General features: G+C 36.6%; 4 protein-coding genes across 4 annotated transcripts in view; 3 read left to right on the top strand and 1 right to left on the bottom strand.

Moving 5' to 3' along the window:
- LOC146381452 (poly(ADP-ribose) glycohydrolase) overlaps positions 1 to 577 on the bottom strand; it is a 28,439-nt gene extending 27,862 nt beyond the window's left edge. Inside the window, exon 1 of the mRNA XM_084937489.1 lies at positions 51 to 577. Coding sequence (XP_084793615.1) covers positions 51 to 163 — 113 coding nt within the window. The 5' untranslated portion in view covers positions 164 to 577. The remainder of the gene's footprint in view (positions 1 to 50) is intronic.
- A 10-nt stretch (positions 578 to 587) lies between these two features.
- LOC146381451 (disintegrin and metalloproteinase domain-containing protein 9-like) lies at positions 588 to 6,975 on the top strand. The gene is made up of 12 exons (XM_084937492.1): positions 588 to 1,146; positions 1,452 to 1,546; positions 1,629 to 2,022; positions 2,267 to 2,397; positions 2,601 to 2,763; positions 2,951 to 3,040; positions 3,167 to 3,362; positions 3,493 to 3,604; positions 4,189 to 4,369; positions 4,523 to 4,609; positions 4,684 to 4,785; positions 5,282 to 6,975. The coding sequence occupies exons 3-12, from the start codon at positions 2,008 to 2,010 to the stop codon at positions 5,306 to 5,308; spliced, it is 1,104 nt and encodes a 367-aa protein (XP_084793618.1). The 5' UTR covers positions 588 to 1,146; positions 1,452 to 1,546; positions 1,629 to 2,007; the 3' UTR covers positions 5,309 to 6,975.
- Positions 6,976 to 6,986: 11 nt separating this feature from the next.
- Positions 6,987 to 18,991, top strand: LOC146381450 (disintegrin and metalloproteinase domain-containing protein 9-like). The gene is made up of 22 exons (XM_084937488.1): positions 6,987 to 7,532; positions 7,840 to 7,946; positions 8,033 to 8,109; positions 8,198 to 8,276; positions 8,359 to 8,435; positions 8,654 to 8,846; positions 8,940 to 9,002; positions 9,277 to 9,348; positions 9,444 to 9,613; positions 9,743 to 9,833; positions 10,353 to 10,483; positions 11,482 to 11,653; positions 12,579 to 12,668; positions 12,768 to 12,963; positions 13,092 to 13,203; positions 14,007 to 14,187; positions 14,342 to 14,428; positions 14,524 to 14,629; positions 14,930 to 15,050; positions 15,140 to 15,239; positions 16,193 to 16,230; positions 16,351 to 18,991. Exons 1-22 carry the CDS (start codon positions 7,463 to 7,465, stop codon positions 16,472 to 16,474), a joined length of 2,457 nt encoding a protein of 818 aa, XP_084793614.1. The 5' UTR covers positions 6,987 to 7,462; the 3' UTR covers positions 16,475 to 18,991.
- A 216-nt stretch (positions 18,992 to 19,207) lies between these two features.
- pstk (phosphoseryl-tRNA kinase) lies at positions 19,208 to 22,295 on the top strand. The gene is made up of 6 exons (XM_084937493.1): positions 19,208 to 19,520; positions 20,235 to 20,472; positions 20,556 to 20,757; positions 20,863 to 20,938; positions 21,716 to 21,809; positions 21,906 to 22,295. The coding sequence occupies exons 1-6, from the start codon at positions 19,302 to 19,304 to the stop codon at positions 22,118 to 22,120; spliced, it is 1,044 nt and encodes a 347-aa protein (XP_084793619.1). The 5' UTR covers positions 19,208 to 19,301; the 3' UTR covers positions 22,121 to 22,295.
- Positions 22,296 to 22,630: the final 335 nt, after the last annotated feature.

The following is a 22,630-nucleotide window of genomic DNA, read 5'->3' as shown; positions in this document are numbered from 1 at the left end:
CGTGCGGGTTCAATTTAAACTTGAAGACTGCACCGTACATGTGCACTTACAGGACAACTTGAGCTGACGCCAAAGATAAGATGCTGTTTTTTGCACAGACTTGATTCTTATACAGTCCCTTTTTCAGTAGATGAACAAATCCTAAAAAATGGTGCGCAGCCATACATAACGCAATCTCTTTTTAGAAAGTAGATGCCAGTGCTTTAGTTATGAACGTAATTACTAAAGTAGCCCATTAACTTACTCGTTATCACACTTAAAATTTAATGCATGGCAATAAAGGGAAACATATGTTTGCATTTCACATTCAGCAGATAGTTGATAGGCTATCTACAAACGACTCACGTAGTCGTATCTTTTTGGTTAGCCTACGTGCTAACTATTTTTGAGCCAACAATGATCCAAAAAACTTGAGTAGCTGCTGTGTTAATCGATAGCGTTTTACTTGGAAAGAGACTCGAAGGACAGCATAGAAACTTTTCCAGCCTTTTGTTATTGTTAAACCGTAGACCCGTACTTTTTTACTTTCACTGAAGCGATGCTACAGTTCATTAGCTTACTTTAAAAACAACAAACACTTCCGTGAGAGTGACGTAAGATGTCTACGAGAAAAACGCGATAACTCAAACGTACATCACTTGAAAGCGCCCTTCGAAGGCCGGAAGTCTAACCTGCTCTTGTTGCATCACACCCATCACACGATTCTACAGACGTGGTTTACATCATTGTTTTATAGAAACAGAGAAAATCTTTATTTTTATCATGTTACGTAAGTGTTTCACATATTTGAGGCGTATTTGAGAGCTCATTCCATTCAACAGCTCTACACACACCTATAAAAGTCCACACATATAATTAAAATTAAATAAGTGCACCAATGCATACCTGTTGTATGACAAATATTTTAAATTGCTGTTATTTTCCGCCTAAATTTATCATACCTGTCTTTCCCGTCAAAGGAGGTTCCTTATTACAAGCAAGCAAAAACAGGTAGACCTACTTTGGTTTGCCTTGAATTAGGCATAAAAGACACTCAGTAGACTCAACAGGCACGAGACCTGGATACTTTAAGGATCATCATGGTCAGATCATACACTCTGATCACTATTTTCTTGCACTTTCATGTTTCTGGGATTGACAGCAGAGGTGAGACACATTTGAGATGGGCTAAATATTGTGTTGTTTGTCTGCTGACCTTTCTCTTTTGTACACTCATAACGACGATTGCTACATATTGTTGTTCATTTGTATTTTCATTATTACTCTGACTAAGAGCTTTGTTTGCTCTATAGTGTATACTTAATTCTTTCTCATTTAAAAGGATTGGATCGCAGAAATCTGATTGTGTTTTGGGTGTTGGCATTTAAAAGACCTTGTACTGATAAGTGATAATGAGATTATAAGTGAGTACTTCTCAGTATTTATAGTATCTTACTGAATTTACCTTCCAGATGTTTTCCATGGGCTTTCCAAGTATTCCATTGTAAATCCTCAGGTGATTCACAGATGGTCTAGGAGCATTAACAGTCCACGACATTCAAAAGAGGTGGGTACCTGATACCTGACCAAATCATCTTTTCAGCAGATGGTCTAATATGGAACATTTAACATTTTTTGTATACATTTAGAAATATGGAGATGAGACCTTGCAGTCACTATAGACAATAAAAAGCACGTCCTTCATCTGAAAAAGAACAGGTATGTGCAGAATTAGGCCACACAGATATTAATGTAAGTTCCTTTTTTATGCTTTAGAAGAAAAAAAAAATTTTCTCTTCCATTCAGAGACTTCTTACACTCAAATTTTGTTCAGTATTTGCGTGATGCCACCGGTAACTATGACACATCATATCTAGCAAATCAAGTAAGTTTAAGCTCAAACTCATTTGTAAGGCTGGATCTGAAGACTAGTTCTAAAACCTGTTTTTTTCTTTGCATTTCCCAGGTGCACTGCTATTACCACGGAGAAGTGGAAGGATATAAGAATTCATTTGTAGCAGTTAGCACATGCTCTGGTCTCAGGTATAAACAACTCTACTTCATCTGGAGTCAGGCTAGTTTTGTACTCCTCTTGATAACTGGAAGTGGCTTTCTAGTTCCTCCTTCAGTGTTAGGATCCCTGCGTTTTGGTCCCAGTTTTGTTTTTGCGTTTTTTGTTGTTTTCCCATTTCCTGTTTTTATTTATTTATTAACAATCTATAGTTTTGTTTCTTATCTAGTTCTGTTCTGTGTCACAATTTAAATATACTGGTGGGGTTTTTTACAGTTCAGCGACAACAATTTGGCTTTTGTCTCCACTGTGGTGGCCCATGAGATGGGCCATAACCTGGGCATGAATCATGACACTGCGAACTGCCCCTGTAATGGAACAAGCTGCATCATGTCAGGAAGTGCTAGGTAAGACATTTTCCACAAATAAATAAAAAATAAAAGTGTGATTTATTATGTTTTCTACATGCTTAATTTTTCAGCATTTATTATCCCTTCAAGTGGAATCATATGAATTATTCAAAAAGGTGTTTGGGGTTTTTTTTTTTTGTTTAATATGAGGCATATCCAATTGGATATTTCTATTAATGGATTATCCCATTACTTTGTAGTGGTGCCACCAGTTTTAGCCAGTGCAGTGCATCAGACTTTGAAACACTGATTTCAAGAGGAGGAGGCGTGTGTCTGACAAATCAGCCCACTGCATCATATGTGACTGAATGTGGCAATGGCCTACTGGAGAATGGGGAGCAGTGTGACTGTGGCAGACCAGAGGTACTACTTTAAGATACGGTCACACACACTGGAAAAAATACCTAATGTTATCATTTGTATTCTTGGTGCAGTGCAAAATCTAAAATGTTACGCATTTTATTAACTAGGGTGCACATAAACATCTGCGTCATGACATATCTTTTTGTCTGTGTAAGTAAGAATAATTATTTCCATCTATTATATACAGGAATGCAAGAATGAGTGCTGTGATGCTGCCACATGCAACTTTACTCGCGGGTCCATGTGTGCTCATGGAGCATGTTGTGACAATTGTCAGGTCTGAAATGTGTTGGACTTCTGGGCTTCTGTGTTACAATTTTTCATTTCTTGTGCATTCCAAAAACATAAAAGTAGGTTTGATTTGAGTTTTGGGTTTTTTTCTTTTTTTCTTTTTTTTTTTAAGATCATGGCTGCCGGAACACCATGCAGAAAGTCTGTCAACACCTGTGATCTTCCTGAATATTGTGATGGCACAAATGAATTTTGTCCAAATGACTTCTATCTCATGGATGGCCTACCCTGTGAAAACAATACTGCGTACTGCTATGAAGGACGCTGTCAGACATATGATTATCAGTGCAGACATCTGTTCGCACCAGGTAGATCCAGTAATAATTTATTACTTTTTTATGCTTTTAGTTTTCAGTAATGTGGTTACGATCACTAGGCAAGATAAGAATGCTCAGATTTGTCTTGTTTTTTTCTGGATATTATTTCTCTTTTTGGCAGATAATGCAATAAAAGCAGCAGATATTTGTTTCCAAGATGCAAATATGCAGGGAGATCGGTTTGGTAACTGTGGAATCAACAGCAATGGAAACTACATCAAATGTACTTTAGTGTAAGTACTGTCTTTGAATGATTAGACATCATTAATTTAACATGTTGTGAATTTAAGTAGTTTGCTCTCTCTGTACCTCCATTGGTTCTCCCTTGGGTATCCTGCTTATTTCCCACAGCTCAATTAGGTTAACTGTTGATTCTAAATTGGGTCTAGATGTGCATGTGAGCATGAGCTAATGTCTGTCTCAATGTGATAGACTGGCACCTTGTCTAGGTGTACAGTGCCAACTAATGACAGCTGGGTTAGACTGCAGCTCACTTGGATGAACGGACAGACTTTATTTATTTATTTATTCATATTGACAAAGTCATAGACTCAAGTTCACTGTTCATAAATATTACATGATTACTTTTAGCTACCTGAATAATTTATTGTGAACCCACATCAGCGCTTGCTGAAACTTTTTGTGGCAAGATTAAGATTTTCAAATAAGCTATACTTTTCGTCCAAGTGAGATAATGCGAAAACTTTTAATAAAAGTGCAATTACAAAGATCCTTTGATTAGAATAAAGAAAAATAATGGCATCTTTGGCATACCATTTAAAGGTTTGTTGATTGTTTCTTTGACTTCCTGATGCAGAAATACCATGTGTGGAAAGGTGCAGTGCGCCAACGTGGATGTGTATAACCCTCCTCCTGGTGCCACAGTCAGTATCAAAATAGTTGCTGGGAAGACTTGTGTTAATGCAGACTTCAACCTTGGCACCGATGTGGTAGATCCAGCCTATGTTAACCCTGGCAGCCCTTGTGGTAAAGGAAAGGTGAACAGACTCTCGTTGCTAATGACAACAGAAAGAAATGTAACAAGTAATGCAAATGTGATTTCACTTTTTCTATGACAATAGTGTTTCTATGAGAAGGAAAATCTTCTAATGACTCATTTTAACTGCAGCAGTAAGTAATTTTTTTTTCAGGCCTGTCTGGACTTTCAGTGTGTGAATACCTCAGCTCTCCTGCCCAACCTGGACTGTGATGCAAATACCACCTGCAATAGCCAAGGGGTAAAACTGAATTTTCTTTTTTCATACAGACACTTAGGACACGCCAGACTTTCTCTTTTTAATGTTTATTTCAGGTATGTAACGATCAAGGGAACTGCCACTGTGAAGATGGCTGGGCCCCACCTAATTGTGACAAGTCAGGGCACGGTGGCAGCATAGACAGCGGTCCTGCTCAGGTAGGTGGACTTGAATAGACCTATGATCATCAATGCTGAGTTGGGCTAACAAAGTCCGTTGAATTCATCATTAGAGACACAGTATTTCAAATTACTGTTGAATAAATTGTTCTGTCCTCCACTGACATGGTTGTGGTAACTTATTCTGATCTAGGCAATTTGGTGAAACTGTTTTGTGTAAATTTCCCAGTTTAACTATATGCGTGTTGGATCAGAAATAACATAATTATCAAGTTATGATGTGTGATCATCCATGTTCTATCTAACAGTTGATGCCTGCACAGATAAAAAGCTAAAACTTTATCTGGTTTAAATTTGGTCACAACAAGTGAACTCTTTGTGCACCTCTTAATAGCCTGTGGCACTGATACTATTACTTGTTACTATTTATTAAAAGTCACTGATTTTTGGTAATCTGATTTAAAAACATGACAAAACAAAAAGTTATTGATATACGTTGCTAATGCATTAAGTAATAAGACTTTCTCTACCACAGACTGCTCTTTCAGGAACAGCCTCCTGATCTTCTTCCTGTTGGTGGTTCATCCTCTGGTCTTTCTCATTCTGGTGTTGCTCTACATTTTGAGACACACTGTAAATATCTTAATCATCTCGACAGAGAAAGGAAACACTGCCTTTTTTGTTGTTATTTAAGGAAGAAATGATGCTTTTGCTTAAAATGTAATCAGTGCAGGGGCAAGGGAAGTTGACTAAATTAAAAGTAAACTCATATTTTTAATGTATCTTTCAATAATATCTTTATGTTCACTGATTTCACATCTACCTTAAAGGGAGATACACAAGCTGATCTGCCTAACTGGTTTCACTTGAATTAAATGTCAGTGTTTGGTATGGAGAACTGGAATGTTGGAATGCAGAAAAACTATCAGTTCCAGTTCATGTTCTCCTTTGTATTTTTTATCATTAATACCTGTTCAGGAAAGCCATGTATGAGCCAAAGGTTCAGTTTGGAAGAATAGAGGAGAAGGGATGTGTGGTTCAGTTTTGTCATGAAACCGTCAGCAGGGGTCACTATTTTAAAAGCTTTTGTAGACAAATAACACAGGTCAGTGGATTGAGATCAATGATAGAAACGGTTAATAGCTCTGACACAAACAAACTGAACAATTACTTTCATTTTTCTCAATACTTTGAAACATTGACTTCTAATTACTTATCCGTCTTCTAAACCTTAAGCATACTTTTCTGCACTTGCACTGCATTGAGAGGAGAGCCTCCAAAGTCAAGGCAGAGAGACATTTCACTGGATCTATCAGACCCTTTGCTCCTTATTGTCACCTTTGCCCTGCCTTGCACCCATTTAGCACCTACCTTCTTCTGAAGTTGAGAATAGAGTTTATCAGGTCAGCTTTTTGAACTTGAAATTCTGTGTATGTAACTATTATTATTTCTGTCATTATTGTAATGTATATTTTCATGCAGTTCACAAAGGATCTCCTTTTGATTTGGCCATTGTAAATCTCAAGTCTGCTTTTGAAAGACAACCAGTTTGCAGCCAATGGTGCATAGTACAACTTTTCATGGTGACGAAACTTGAATGCTTGGTTGTCATAAATAGGTGTACCTTTGGCTGGGTGTTGTCTGGAATGCAGACTCAAAGTACACTGAAAAGGTACTTTATTAAGGTGAAGCCAAAGATCCAAAAGGCCATTATACAAACAGAATCCAGAAATTCAACCAGGGGCAGCTCAAGTAGCCAAAAGTAGTATAATGTAACAAAAATCTAAAGCAAGAAGTGGGCTTAAATACATACAAAGTGATCAATGGAAGTGGACAAAACAGGATAATGAGAAACACCTGATTCTGATCAAAGATAATGAGACAGGAATGTATTTAATTACAGCTCATTTTAGCTGCACTTCTTGTCACACTGAACTTGGTAAAAAGGATTTGACCAATGAAATGAGCTACCAAAAATAAAATATAAATAAATTCATACGAAAATGTGAAGCTAAATTCTGGTTGTGTTAAAAAAACATTTTTTCAAAAAAATTACATCCATTTGCAGTTATTTTTTTCATGCCTTCTAGTTTGTAAACGTGAATAATGTGCTTTACCATATGTGTTTGTCTGCTTACTTTTTGAACTTAGACTGTAAATGTCTTTTGTACACAGGTATTTCTTGGGGAAAATAAATCTTGATCTCAGTGATACAACCTGTTTAAATAAAGAACGTAATGATAATTTCTGTCGTGTAGCCTATACTTCGGTTTGGTACCATAAACCATGTCATCACTAGACTAATATGCTATAGTTGGTTTATCCATAAGCTCCTCGAATTTCTGACTTCCAAATAGCCTCCGAGATCTTAACCCTGACGCAATATATACCGAAAATATCCACTCAGCAAGTATTGTTAAAAGATTGCAATCTTTATATAAACAACACAAACAAACGGAGGCGTCTCTTGGTAGAAAAGTTATTTGGGACAAAGTTGTAAGGTAGGACTGAAATATAACCTTTAACGCTTAAAACTTCTCATATAAAAATCCTCTGACAAATCGCTTTGAATTGTCACTGCAACAAAGTCTGGTTTTCTAAGGCGCTCACCTGTCCAAAGCCACACCCATCGTTAGCCACCTGACAAGGAGCAGGAAGCAAAGACAACGCAGGCACTCTGTGGGCCTAACTGGGACGCAATCTACAGACTTCAAAAATGATCATCAAAAATCGCATCCTAATAACTGTTTTTGTTTTTTCCTTTATTTCTGGGATCGATAACAAAGGTAAGACTCCTCTAAGCTTGGCTAAATGCGTAGGCTGTCGATGTTAAAGGACATACAACGAAAACTTGGAATTTTTCATTCTTAAAAAAAAAGGGGGGGGGGGGGGGAAGAGAGTCCAGAAAAAAGCTGTGTGTGGTTAATCAGGACATATTTAGCTCCTGAAAGTACAGCAAAAGAAGCTTAAATGTTGCTCTGGTCATTTTAATTTGGGTGTATTCTGAAATGTCTCTTTTCCTGAAGACTTGCATTATGTAATCATGGAGTGACTTCTCTATTTTTATAGTATCTTGTTGAATTTACATTCCAGATGCTTTCCAGGGGTTTACATCAAAGCTTTCCAAGTATTCCATTGTAAATCCTCAAGTGATTCATAGAGGGTCTAGGAGCATCAACAGACAACATCATTTAAAAGATGTGAGTACCTGATACCTGACTGAATTATCTTTTCAGCTGATGGTTTAATATGAACTTTTTTTTTAAAATGCTCTTTACATATTAAGAAATATGGAGACGAGACAGTGTCATATGCAGTCAACATAAACAACCAAAAGCATGTCATTCATCTAAAAAAGAACAGGTATGTGAATTTGGTTGTAGTGACATTATAAGCTTATATTAATGCTGCAGACAAATATATATATGTACATCTTTTCTTTTCTTTTCAGAGACTTCTTACACCCAAATTTTGTTCAATATTCACGTGACGCTGCCGGGAACTACAACACATCGTATCCGAAACAACATGTACGTTGAAACACAGCTTAAGTTATAAGGCTGGTCTTGAGCATTAACTCTAAAACCTGTTTTCATTTTGTTGTTTTTTCAGGTACATTGTTATTACCACGGGGAGGTGGAAGGCTATAAGGATTCAATGGTAGCGCTGAGCACGTGTTCTGGTCTCAGGTTTGACCATCCCTATTTAAAACAATTCAAATTATTTTCCAGTTATTCTGGTTATTGGGAAATGTTCTCGATAAGTGCCAATGATTTGCTTTAACCTTTTTGAGGAATAGTATCTAAGTTTCCTGAGCTCATAGTACCTGCTACAGGATTGCCATGCCAAGCCCCTGAGCAGAATTAGAGCATTTGTCACTTAGAATGTCTTGAATGCTTTTCTGTAGGGGTGTGATCTTCTTTGAAAATAAGGCCTTTGGCCTGGAGCCTGTGCCACAGTCCACCACCAATGACCACCTTCTCTACCTTTTGGAGGACGTTCAGACCGAGCCCATCACCTGTGGAGTCGTTACTGAGGCTACTTCAGTGCGGAGCCACGAACCCTTTGAGCCTGGCCAATCCCTGACTTCTCTGCTGCGGGTTAAATGCTCATTTGTTACTTCAATATATATTTGCAGTGTTAAAAGGTTATCCAACATGAAAATCATTGGGGGGTTTTTGTTGCTTTAACAGAGAAAACGCAATTTACCACAGACCAGTTATGTGGAGTTGGTGCTGGTTGTGGATAATCTCAGGGTGAGTGTGTAAATATATTTGTAGATAGATATATATGTGTCTATGAACTCACTGATATGGAAATAATGACTAGGCTTTTGTAAACTGATGCAGTAAATGAACATATTATTCCTGGTGTCACCAGGCATATAATAGTTTTTAAAATAACTTTTCCCACAAAATCTGAAGTGCTTATATTGTAAAATATAGTGCCAAAGCTATTGAGCAGCATGTTAATATAAACGGCATTAAATACAAATTAATTTTATTGCTGTTACGTTAATTGTGTTGACAGTATACTTTTAAGAAAAACAATGCAACAGCAGTGAGAGAGGAGATGGTGCAAATGGCTAATCTACTGGACGGGGTGAGATTTTAAGTAGTTTGTAAAAGAAAACGTGCCTAATTAAACTAGATTCTGTACTAAAACACTGGTATGTTTTATTTTCCTCTTTGTTGTAGTACTACAAGCAGCTGAATATCCGAGTTGTCCTGGTGGGCCTGGAGATTTTTAAGGATAGTAATCCTTTTAGTGTGGACGGCAGTGCAGGAGATGTGTTGGGAAATTTTGTTCAGTGGAGGAAGACTTTTCTGATACCCAAAATCAGGCATGACATTGGACAACTCATTGTGTAAGTAACGCATGGTCTTTGTCCTTTGGGTTATTTATTTATTCTGAGCAAGATGTTGTATCAATAATGCTTAATATCAGAATATCAACTGCTCTCTGACACATTTATCCCTTTTTCCATATTTGTTAGTGGTCGGCCTGGGGCATATCCAGGAGGTGTATTAGGTATGGCCTTTGTGGGCACAGTCTGCTCTGCCTCAAGTTCTGGAGGAATCAATGTGGTTAGTTCATCTCTGTTAACTTCTAACACCAGCTGACACACAGAAACTGATACCAATCATACATTATTCATAAACACTGCAGCTTATTCTCGCAGGCTTTGAATGCATTCTACTCTAGTCAAACAGGTTATACCTGAATGCACTCCACCACCATGACAATGCATCTTTCTTTGTATTATTACAAAGCCTTTTTGTAAACTGCTTTTCTTATCAGTCAAACAACATAATGTATAACATGTATCAATTGCTATTACTATTGCAGTTGAGAAAGTGATTACATCAATAAATAGATTTCTAATATTAATAGAAATCTATATGTACTATATAATATTATATTTTTTGTAGATATATTTGATATATGCTTTTAAGTTCATTTACATTTTTTTTCTTCTGGCTATACACGAATAATGATTTATCATATCATTGATTTAAACTCTCATTTCAAATTCAGGAGCTGCAAATTGGGCATAAATGCTGTTAAAATGTCACCATTTAATGTCCTGTGTTTGTTTTTTACAGTTTAGCGACAACAATTTGCCTTTTGTCTCCACTGTGGTGGCTCATGAGATGGGTCATAACCTGGGCATGAATCATGACTCTGCGAACTGCGCCTGTAATGGAAAAAGCTGCATCATGTCAGGAGGTGCCAGGTAATACAGTTTTCACTAATGTTCAAAAAATGTTTAATTTATAGTTTTTTCCATAGAAGTCTTTTTTTTTAACCTTCCTTACAATTCCAATTCTGAAAATTTGGGACAATATGTAAAATTTAAGGAAACAATGAATCCAATCACTAGTAAAGGTCATAAATCAAACATGCATACATCAAACATAGAAAACCTATCAAATGTGTGAACTGGGAAGTGTACAGTTTGTATTAGCATATTTAGAATATGGTATCAGCAACACGACTCCAAAACGTTGGGATGGGGGCCACAAAAGGATGAAAAAGTGATACTAGAAAGAAACATTTTGCAACTAATGAGACAACAGGACAATAATATTATATGATATGGGTACAAAAAGAGAGGTAGAATTTCTCAAAAGTAAAAATGGGCAGAGGTTCACCAGCCTTCAAAAAACTGCCCAGAAATTGTCAAGCAATTTCCGAATAATGTTCCTCAGTATAAAAAAAAGACTTTGTAGATGTCATCATCTACAATAAATGATATAATCAAAGATTATGACAATCTGGAGAAGTCTTTAAATTAATATTGCATTCCTGTGATCTTCAAGTCATTGCATGGGTCAGATACACTTTCAGAAATCACTGTCTGTGAACTGCAGGTTAAAGCTCTATTATGCAAAGAGGAAGCTGTATGCGAACGTTATCTGGAAACGCTGTCACTAGCTCATTTCAAATGAACTGAACCAAAGTGAAAAAACTGTTCTGTGGTTGTACGAATCAAAATTTGAAATTCTTTTTCGGAAACCTGGGCGCTGAACTGAAGAGGAGCGTTAGTGCCTATGGAAATGGCAGCTTTAACATCTGGAATGGCACCATCAGTGCTGAAAGATGTATAAAGGTTTTAGATCAGTATAGATATTTAGAATTTGACAACAGAAACCTTTCACTATAGTGAAAACATCTATATGAGGCCTGTCCAACTGTATATTTCTATAAATGATTTATCCTGTTATTTTGCAGTGGTGCCACACATTTTAGCCAGTGCAGTGAAGCAGATTTTGAAGCACTGATTTTAAGAGGAGGAGGCCTGTGTCTGAGAAATCAGCCTGCTGCATCAAATGTGATTAGCAATCCTGAGTGTGGCAATGGCCTACTGGAACATGGGGAGCAGTGTGATTGTGGCAAACCACAGGTAGAGTACTACTGTCAAATATAGTACTGTGCAGAAGTCTTGAACCAACCCTCATTTCTTTATATTTTGCTTCCAGGGAGCAGAACTTTCTTGTAATTGTTTGTTTGTTTATTTATTTATTGAGCAATAGTTTTTCAGACTTTCTAAGAGTTCATCTAAAGGTCATTTCTTTTATTGTTATTTTATTATTATATTTTTTTAAGCTACTTCACTTAAATTTTTTGAATATTCAGGAAATACCAAAAATAGCGTAGTTTAGCAATCATAAATTGTGTTTTTGCACCATCAAGGTGATTGCCAAAGAGCCATTAGCCAAAAACATGGCATGTTTGGTATGGTGTGCAAATTTTTGAGGAAACTGGACAGATGGGGGGGGGGGGAAAGGGAGAAGTGACCGACCTGAAAATCTATCTGCAGCAAATGAAAAAAACAAAAAACACTGTATTTCCATGTATGTTTGCAAATTTCAATAAATCACTGCAATTATTTTCCAGTTTCCTTGCAAACTATAATGAAATAAGGGGTGGCTTAAGTCTTTTGCTCAGTACTGTAAAGTCAAACACACTGGAAATAATACTTAATAACAAGCATTAACAATAGGTAGTCATATAAAGGTTTTTCTTACATGCCTTATAAATTTTAATTAATAGTACCATCTGTTAATTGCATTAAGTCTTAAGAGGGAATATTAGATATCATATCATATCAGGATGTCTAAATATGGAAACGGACATTTACAAATTAAATACAATGTGCAAAGAATTGCAACCTTTTTTTGTAAATTAATTTCACTTATTGCGGCACGATTACCCAATTATACTTCTGCTTCATGCCTCTGAGAGTGAAAATGCTCTGGCGGTGTTGAACTTTTGTATCTTTTGTTTAAATAATTAATAACTGTCTTTCTTTCATCTGTTTCATACAGGAATGTACGAATAAGTGCTGCAATGCTGCCACATGTACATTTACCCGCGGATCTGCATGCGCTCACGGAGCATGTTGTGAAAACTGTCAGGTCTGAAATGTGTTGGATTTAGCTTTATGGTTTTTGCACCAAGAAAAAACATTTGGAAATGTGGGTGAGTTAACTTTTTTCTCTCTTCTGTTTTTTTAGCTGAAAGTTGCAGGAACGCCATGCAGAAATTCTGTCAATACCTGTGATCTTCCTGAATATTGTAATGGAAGAAATGAATCCTGTCCGAATGACTTTTATCTCATGGATGGTCTGCCCTGTCAAAACAATACTGCGTATTGCTATGAAGGACGCTGCCAGACATATGATTATCAGTGCGGACATCTGTTTGCACCAGGTACATCTAATAATAATTCATTACTTTTTTCATGCTTTTAGTTTTCAGTAATGTGGTTACGATCACTAGGCAAGACTTCTCAGACTTTTCTTGTTCTTTTTTCTGGATTATATTTCTCTTTTTGGCAGATAATGCAATAAAAGCAGCAGATATTTGTTTCCAAGATGCAAATATTCAGGGAGATCGGTTTGGTAACTGTGGAATCAACAGCAATGGAAACTACATCAAATGTACTTTAGCGTAAGTACTCTCTAATGATGTCATTAATTCATCATCTTATAAATTTAAGGATTTTAACATGTGTTGAAAAAGTGCTGCGCTAGTCATGTTGAACATCGACTTTGTTACATAAAGTCTGTCAAATCTGAGAAGAATTCCCATCTTAATCCCATCCCCTCAGACTTTGCTCTTTTTGTACAATGATGTATAGCTATATCTAATGATATCTAATGAAAACATGGACAATTTTACTCTTATAATTTGGCACTTTCTAAGTCGTCTTATTTTCCATTTTTTGATCCCTGTTGGAGTTCGCTTTTCAAAGATGTTTGGTTGAAATAAGCACCTTCCTAACTATGGTTTGATACTTAATTCTAGCCATGATTTCTTACGGAACAACATTATTTGTGAACAAACTTATTTCCTTTTACTTGCCAAATGTTAAATGTGAGATTATATTTACTCATTGAACTAAAAACATGAGAAACCAGAAGTGCAGATTATACTTGTTTTTAAAATAAAAGTGTGGTTCTTGGGTTTTAACTTAAACCTATTGCTGATAAGTATGATGTCATGAATCTCCTCTCTCATCGTGAGCATGTGAAGCTTTGCTGGTACACTAAATTCAGCATGTATTCAATTAAGCATATGTGAATGTGTTTGAAAACAAAAGTAGCATTACTTTATCTGATGGCAGTAACTGAGTGATAAGATACAATTGTAGTATTTCAGTTAAAGATTAGATTTACCTTTTTTTTTTTTCATCCAGTGTTTAAGTCATTTGCAACTGTGATTCATTTTCTTAATTTGACTCTGTTACACAGAAATGCCATGTGTGGAAAGGTGCAGTGCACCAACGTGAATGTGATTAACCCTCCTCTCGGTGCCACAGTCAGTATCAAAATAGTTGATGGGAAGACTTGTGTTAATGCAGACTTCAACCTTGGCACAGATGTGCTGGACCCAGCCTATGTTAACCCTGGCAGCCCCTGTGCTACAGGAAAGGTGAGCAAACTATTTTAATGACAAAGTAAAGAAATGTAACAACTAATGCAAATATGGTATCACTTTTTTTACAAAAATACTGTCAACATCATAAGGAAAAACTGCTAATGACTCAATCTAACTGCACCAGTAAGTAACATTACTTTTCTTTTAGACCTGTGTGAACTTTCAGTGTGTGAATGCCTCTGCTCTCCTGCCCAACTTGATCTGTGATGCAAAAACCACCTGTAATGGCCGAGGGGTAAAGTTTCTTCTTTTCTTTTTTTTTGTCTTTCTTTACTCAGATTCCAGACACTTAGGACCTGCTGGATATTTACTCTTTAATGTTTATTTCAGGTTTGTAACAACCTAGGTCACTGCCACTGTGAAAATGGCTGGGGCCCACCCTACTGTGACAGGTCAGGGTGGGGTGGCAGCATAGACAGCGGCCCTGCTCAAATAGGTACGTCTTAATTCACTGGTTATGACTTATGACAAATAAGTCCCCTAATACCACATGTGTGGCAATATGACCATCTGAATTCATCATTAGATACACAGTCATCTGTTATCCCTTCATTAGTGGAGACATTATTGCCATATGTCTGCTGGATCAAAAACAATGTGATAGTTCACTATTTATTTTCATCTAATAAAAAGCAGAACTTTTAGAAAGTTCCCTCCTGGTGCAATTAAATTTTCACTATTGTTCCTAATTCACATCTGAACTTAATAAAGAACAAACATCTCTTTTTTGCATAAGACTACTCCCTCAGAAACGGCCTGCTGATCTTCTTCCTCTTGGTGGTTCCTCTTCTGGTTCTTCTCATTTTGGTGCTCCTTTACGTCTTTAGGAGAGAGTCCTTAGAGCCTTGCCTCAAAAGGTAAACCTCAACTCAAATTAAGTGTACATGCTAATAGCTTTGTTTTTCATATGGTGTTGTACATTTTGATTATTTTTTTTCTTTTTTAGGTTACGTAAGACTCGGACCAAAAACACAAATGCAGGCTCAAACAGCAATGCTCAAACGGGTGCCAGAACCATACCTCCACCTGAGCGTCCCACCAACCGGGTAAATATATTTATCCACTTATCTTCATAGTTATGGTAAAAAGAAAGTACACTCCCTGTCGATCCAAGGCTTTTACATCTTAGGGCATGTTACAAATGTCCTTAACAGGTTCTAAAATGATTTAAATGCAACCTGATAGGCACAAGAACAAACTGTGTCATTCTCAAATGAACAGAAATTGTGAAAATGCAAAGCAGGAAAGACATCAGAAATGAACTTAATTGATCTGTCTATTAATCTGGGAAGGGTTAGAAGGCCACACAATATGAAGGCCATCATTCTACAGTGAAAAAGATTCACAAGTGGAACACATTCAAGACAGCTGCTAGTCTTCCCAAATTCATCCCAAGGTCGGACTATGCAATGCTCAGAGAAATGGCAACAATTCCATGACGGCACAAACAGAAACACAAGGTTGGTCAAGGAAGCCGCTTCTCTTTAAAATGAAAAAATGGCAGCACAGCTTAGCTATGCAAAGTTGACCAAACTTTGCAAAGCAAATTTATAACATTCTGAAAAAGAAAGGAGTCCAGTCAAAGAATGGCCCAGTCAAAGTCCAGACTTAAACCTGTGGCAGGACTTTAAGAGAGCTGTGCATGCAAAGCTCAATTAACAGAAGCAACATTGTCCACAGTCACGTGAGACTTATAGAGAAAATGATTACATGAAGTTATTGCTGTTTAAGGTGGTTTTAGATGCTGTTGGATCACAGGGTGTAGTTCATTTTTCACACACTGTTTCTGCATTTTGGCTGGCATAATGTAATATGTCATATCCTGATGCATAAAACCTGAAAACTTAAAGAGTGTGTACTTTCTTGTGTGAAGGACGTGAAGTGCAATGTTTGTTTATTTTCTAGTGAAAATGCAAATCCCTAAAGAGGAAAGGTAACTCTGTTCGATGTTTAGTGTTTAGTGTTGCTCATTGTTGTGTTTGCCTTGTTCTTATTCTAGCCTGCATTTCCAGCAGCTGCCTCAACTCCAGTTTCTGGGTATGAACGGACTTACTTTTTTACTTAACTAAATCCATAGATAAATGGAAACTGAAGCTGTCAGTACACAAACAAACATGTGTGATTGGTTTCTGACTTACTTTAAACATAATCTGTCAGTTTCAAGTACGGAGAAACGAACTACTGGGATGATGAAAACAGTCATGACCCCCCTCAACAACCACCTCCTGTACAAGGCCCTGGAGTACCCAGACCAATCCAACCGAAACAGCTACCAAGCTAATTGTTTCATACAGTATCATTTAAATTATTTTCTGAAGTTATGAATTTGCTAAAGATCAAAACTGTATGAAGAGACTATTTTAAAATACTAATTAAAGGCACGCTGTTTGTAAGATTGACTGTTATTATGTGGTGGTGGATGAGACAGGTAAATGTTTACTGAAATGACTGTTTTATTAGGTCTTTTTACTATTTGGGGATACATGCAAATAAAATTCAAAAAGAGTTTTATATTTTACATCATCATGCTTTTTAAAAAATAAATATTATTGATGTTTCTTGCAGTTAAATGCAATTTTTATAATGTGTGCAATGTAATAATGAAGGGTATCAAAAATGGACTTTGATTGTTTCATTGTAACTGAGTAAAAAATTCTTGTGGCTTTTAAATTATTTCTACACTAAGAGTAGAAACAGAAACACTGTGTGTAGAATCATAGAGAGTCAAAATGGCAAAAAAAAAAATGTAAAACTAAATAAAGCTTCAGCATCCAGCCCATTTTGGCCACTTAAGATATGTTGATAGAACTGCAATTTATTTATTTAGAAATTTCTGTTTCCCTCAATACTATGCCTCTTTTTTACTCTTTTGTTTTTTGTTGTTTTTTTTAAATAAAGGGTATATAAAAGTAGCTTTGCCAATAACAACTTCTTGAGGCTTCTACCTTGTGACAGGAATGTGACTCAAAACTGACTCGAAATCATTTCATCACATCATAGATATTTTTGACATATTTTGAAAGATGATAGATAGATAGATAGATAGAATATTATTTTGAACATGCAAATATAATTGAAATAACAAGAGAGAAAAAACAAAACTTAAAAATCATCAAGTTTTCATGTATATATCTAAGTTTTCATGTATATAACACATTGAACATACACAAATAAAACCATTTTCAGCACATAAACCAAAACAACAACAAACTACATTTTTACATAAACTAATCACCCTGTGTTTAACACCTGCTTAATGTGTGAATTTTTGTATTGATTTACTTTTCTTGATTTCATCTGTACAGGTGTTCCACACACTAACTTCTCTGACTGTAATGGTGTGATATTTTACATTTGTCCTTACTACTGGCGTGCTGGTCATGAGTATTTGGTCTTATTTGGAACAAGTTCTGAATGTTGTTGGGCAAAGATTTATTTGCTGCCTTGTACATTGTTTGCACAGTTCTGAGGTCAACCAAATCTTTAAATTTGAGAATATTTAATTTGATAAAAAGTGGATTTGATGGTTCTCTTGAAGTAGCTTTATTTATTATCCTTATTGCTCTTTTTCTGCAGAATGTATATTGGATTTTGTACTTGTTTCCCCACACGACCACACAGTATGTCATGTATGGCGGTATGATAGAACAATACAGAGTATATAATGATGTTTGATTTATGAGATCCTTAACCTTGTAGAGAATTGCCAGAGACTTTGACATTTTGCCTTTGATATAAGTAATGTCTGGAATCCAGGATAGTTTGTGATGTATTATCACACCAAGGAATTTTATTTCAGATACTCTGTCTAATTCAGTGTTATTTATTGTCAGTTTACTATTAGTAGAATATGTGTGTTTCCCAAATATTATGAATTTTGCTTTACTCAGGTTCAATGTTAATTTATTATGGTCAAACCAGGTCTTCAGATTATTTAATTCATTTTCTAGTTCATTCAGAAGTTGTTCCAAGTTACTTCCACAGCACAGTAAGTTTGTATTATATTGTATAATATTATTTTCAAAGATGTTGAAATTGCACATATCTCATTAATGTACAATATGAAAAGCAGCAGCCCCAAAACTGATCCCCAACACAACGGGTTTCAATTCTGACTTTATGACATTTATTTGGGTAAATTGTTTATGGTTTTTAAGGTAACTGTTAGCCCATGATAATGCCACCCCTCTGACCCCATATGTAGTTTGTTATGTAAAAGGTTGCGATGAACTGTATCAAATGCTTTCTTTAAATCTAAAAAAACCTCATAAAACAGCATATTCTTTGTTTTCAATAGCAGTTGTTACTGTATCTATAAACTCCATTAAGGCATGCATTGTGGTCATTTTAGGTCTAAATCCATACTTGCTGTAGTACATTGTTTTTTTGTGATAAAGTCATATAATCTATTGTAAAATATTTTTCCAGTATCTTAGAGAACTGCAGTAGTAGAGAGATGGGCCGATAGTTTGCTATCTCCAGCTTTATACATTGGATCTAACTTTGCGGTTTTCATCTTATCAGAAAACAATCCACTTTGTAATGACAGATTACAAATGTAGGTAAATGGTTTCACAATACATCCAATAATATCTTTAATTAAGTCCATATCAATGCCATCACAGTCAGTTGGTTTCTTGGAGTTAAAGGATGTAACTACATCTATAATTTCCTCTTCATCTACTCCCCTCATAAACACTGAGTTTGCTACATTGATAGTTTTAGGAGGGTGCCCAGATTTTACAATTTCTTTAGCCAAGCTAGGACCAACATCAAGAAAAAAGTCATTAAAACTATTTGCGATTTGTTTTATGTCACTAGTTGTTGTATTTTGTATTTGAAAGTTATTTGGATATTCCAATCCTTTAGTTTCTTTATTTACAATATTATTTAGTACTGTACAACACAAGGTTGGTCAAGACGTCGTTTACAACACTTTTTTAAAATTCTTTTGGAATAACCTTTTAAAATATTATGTGCTTTTATTTTGAAGGACGTCGGCAGGAAATGACACGCGGAAGAATATGAGGAAGTTAATATCCAACATGGCTGCAAACAGAGTACAAATGTAGTAGAAGCTAGGTTGTGAAGCTGCTCTTTCGTAGCCCATGGCAACTGAGGAGGCCGTGAGTGTCAGCAGGGCTTCGGCCTGTCTGTGTGTCCTCTGCGGGCTACCCGCTGCTGGGAAGTCCACCCTGGCCCGCCGGATTCTCAGTACCGCCGCACAGCATGGATGGAGAGCCACTGTGGTGCCATACGATGACCTGATCCCAGAGCAAGCTTTTCGAACCAAAGTGGTCGAGGATGGTGTTAACCTGCAAGAAATGGTAAGGACATGATTCAAATGTAATGTGAACCAACCATCCTGCGGAATATTAGCTATAGTAGGGCATTATGACTATTAGAGAACGCAATCAAAATAATACAGCTTTACATTAAATAACAAATAGTTTGGTGCTAATTAACAGAAAAGGTAAAGTAAATAAATAAATAAAAATAAAAAGTTTATCTCTTTGACAGCACTAAGTTAGGTCAATTTATCCATCCATGTAAGTAAATTGCATGTGTTCAGTGCTTGAAGATTAGAGGTTAGATTTGTTTTGGGTTTTGGGGTTTTTTGGCTTACTCAGGTAACTCTCACTAAACTTTTCCATCAAATGTTTTACCCTTTCCCAGTTTAGGAAAGGGTAAAACACTGACATAGATAAAACATCAGATAGGCCATGGTAAATTTTAGCACTTGCATCATAGGATATTTGAGGATAAGTATTTTGTCCAAGGACACTTCATCATATACAATCCAGGAGCTGGGGATTGACCCAACATTAGTAAACAACCTGCTGTAAGTCTTGAGCCAACATAAACAACAAGCTTCTTAATTTCCCCGTAATGTTACCTTCTGCTACACGATATGTGACTGTATTAATTATTCAAAGTACTTTTATTCTGCAGCAGATTGTTTTTAAAATCCATATTGTCTCCATACATCATAAGTAGCTTGAGTATGTCCTACTAATTTTAGAACTGATTCTCCTCTCTAGCACACTGAATGGAAGTCACACAGACAAGCTGTGTTGTACTGTATTGAGCAGTTCTTGCAGAAGTCAGAAATACTGCCAGAGGCACCGAGCAGCTCTGGGATCAGTGTTGCTGCCTGGGAACAGTGCACTCAAGGTCTGATGGGGCCTAAAGGTCTGAAGCCACCTCTCGTCTTCCTACTGGACGACAACTTCTACTATCCAAGTATGAGATATGAAGTTTGTCAGCTTGCAAGGAAGTGTAAGACCCCTCTTATCAACTGAATATGCCACTTAACGTATGCGGCTCTTCAAATATTAGGTTAACGTCTTCTGATGTTGCAGATTCGCTGGGTTTCTGCCAGGTCTACCTACAGTGTGATTTAGAATCATGCATCAGCAGAAACCAGAGTAGGTCTCAGCCCATTCCCACTGAGGTGATACTGGAGATGGTGAAGCGGTTGGAGTCTCCGAATCCTCAGAAGAACTCATGGGAGATTAACAGCATTACACTTAACAGCACAGGAACTGTATCCAAATCTGACATGTAAGGCAGCAGAAAGAGCAGCCATAAAGATAAATTACCAAAGTCAATTCATAAGTCAGGCTTTAATTTGTTGCCTCTGTGTTCTCCTATGTGGCTTATCCTCAGCCAGAGGGTGATGGAGTTGATCTCCTCTGCACTAAATAACCCACTAAGCCTGGGGGAAGACAACAAAGAACAAAAGGTGCGTCACTGTAGAGTAAACTTGAGACACATGCTAGTGATGTAGCTACAGAAGCAGATCATTTCTATCATTTCTAAAGGTTTAACATATGAAATAACGCATCGTCAAGAGTCCTCAAATCAACAGTACCTATTCAGAGGGGGCCAACCTCAAGCATGACCCCCCCTTTAAAACAGCCCACAGACCCTAAGGAGTGAGACTGTTTATAAGTGGGTTGTCAGTTGAGTAAAATAGATTTTTGTCTATCTCAGTGGTAAAGAAAGTGACCCAGAGCCTCTTCCATGCAACTCTGAAAGTTTTAACGGTCAGCTATATTGGAACATCATTACACCAAGCTACCATTAAGGGGATGGATGGATGAGGGATGGGAAAGGAGACAGAGAAGGAAAAAAAACGAAGGGGAGGGGTTAAGATATAACGATTATTACCATCAACATGCAATAATAACAATCATTCATTATAAACACATACTGTTTTAAAAAAAATACTCACTCATGATCATAAACAACAGTACTAGCAGGTAGTCTTGTCTTGATACTACATAGTAATAACAGGTCCCTTAATACTACATATTATAAGTGGAAAATTAGAAATATATTAAAAGGACAGTTTTGCACTGAGATAAGAATGCATCATTAGTAGTGGAAATACAAGAAGCTAGAGAAATGCCATCATGCATAACTGAATTCTTTTTTTTATCTATGTTGCTGTTTTCATATATACATTGGTATTGGCTTAAGACATGCACCTGCACATATATCATCATCTATTTTGCAGGATGCTGATCGTCTGAAATGTGCCAATAGTGTTGTCCACCAGGCTGACCAGGCCTGTCGACGCCTCATCTCTGAAGCCATGAAGACTGCCAGAGGTCAGCTTTGGATAATATTTATTATTTCAAGTTTAACAGAGCATGCTGCCACTTGAAGCCTAGCTAAATGATCAACTCGTCTTTCCCTAATTTTAGAGAACAAAGTACCTCCTGAATGCATGAGGTCTTTGGCTGCTCAGCTGAGTGAATCCAAAGCAACGTTTCTTCATAACCTGCGGAAACACTTCCTCCATGAAGTGCCATTTATCCAAGAAGAAGAAATCAACGTAGAGCATGCAGCGAAGAGAGCAGCTGAAACTTTTAATGATGACTTGAAAGAAATCTTGTCTAGAATCATGAATGACAAATAAACTTGACTGAATAGCCAGTGTACTGTATTTTATTAAATGTAATAATTTAAAAATGCTTTTTTAAAATTATTTTTCTGCTACTAAGTGAAACACTTGTAAATGGTTGTAATGTAATAACTTGGTTATTACAACTGTGAATGAAATGTTTATTTTTTAAAATAAATTCTCAACTGATTTCAGATTTCTACATGACTTCTCTCCTGATATGGTACAGTGGCGTAATTAAGAGTATCATTATTACATTTTCTGCCCATACTAACATTATCAAACAAGTTAATGTGTCCAAGATTTGCACAAACAAAAAGCCACTAACATTAGTTCACATTACATGTAACATAATAAGGGTTATATGGGATCTATAGAGCTTAGAAAGAAAAGCGTCTGGACTTCTTTAAGTTTCTTGAAGATGTTTCACCTCTCATCCAAGAAGCTTCTTCAGTTCTAGGGTCAAATGGTGGAGAGTCCCAGATTTTAAGCCCTGTGGGAGTGTCCCTCCAAGAGGGACAATGG

This window comes from Perissodus microlepis, chromosome 8 (assembly GCF_051167445.1).
Source record: "Perissodus microlepis isolate ML-2025 ecotype Zambia chromosome 8, ASM5116744v1, whole genome shotgun sequence".
Lineage (NCBI taxonomy): Eukaryota > Metazoa > Chordata > Actinopteri > Cichliformes > Cichlidae > Perissodus > Perissodus microlepis.
Note: the sequence above shows the minus strand (reverse complement) of the source record. Positions and strands in the feature narration are given on the sequence as shown.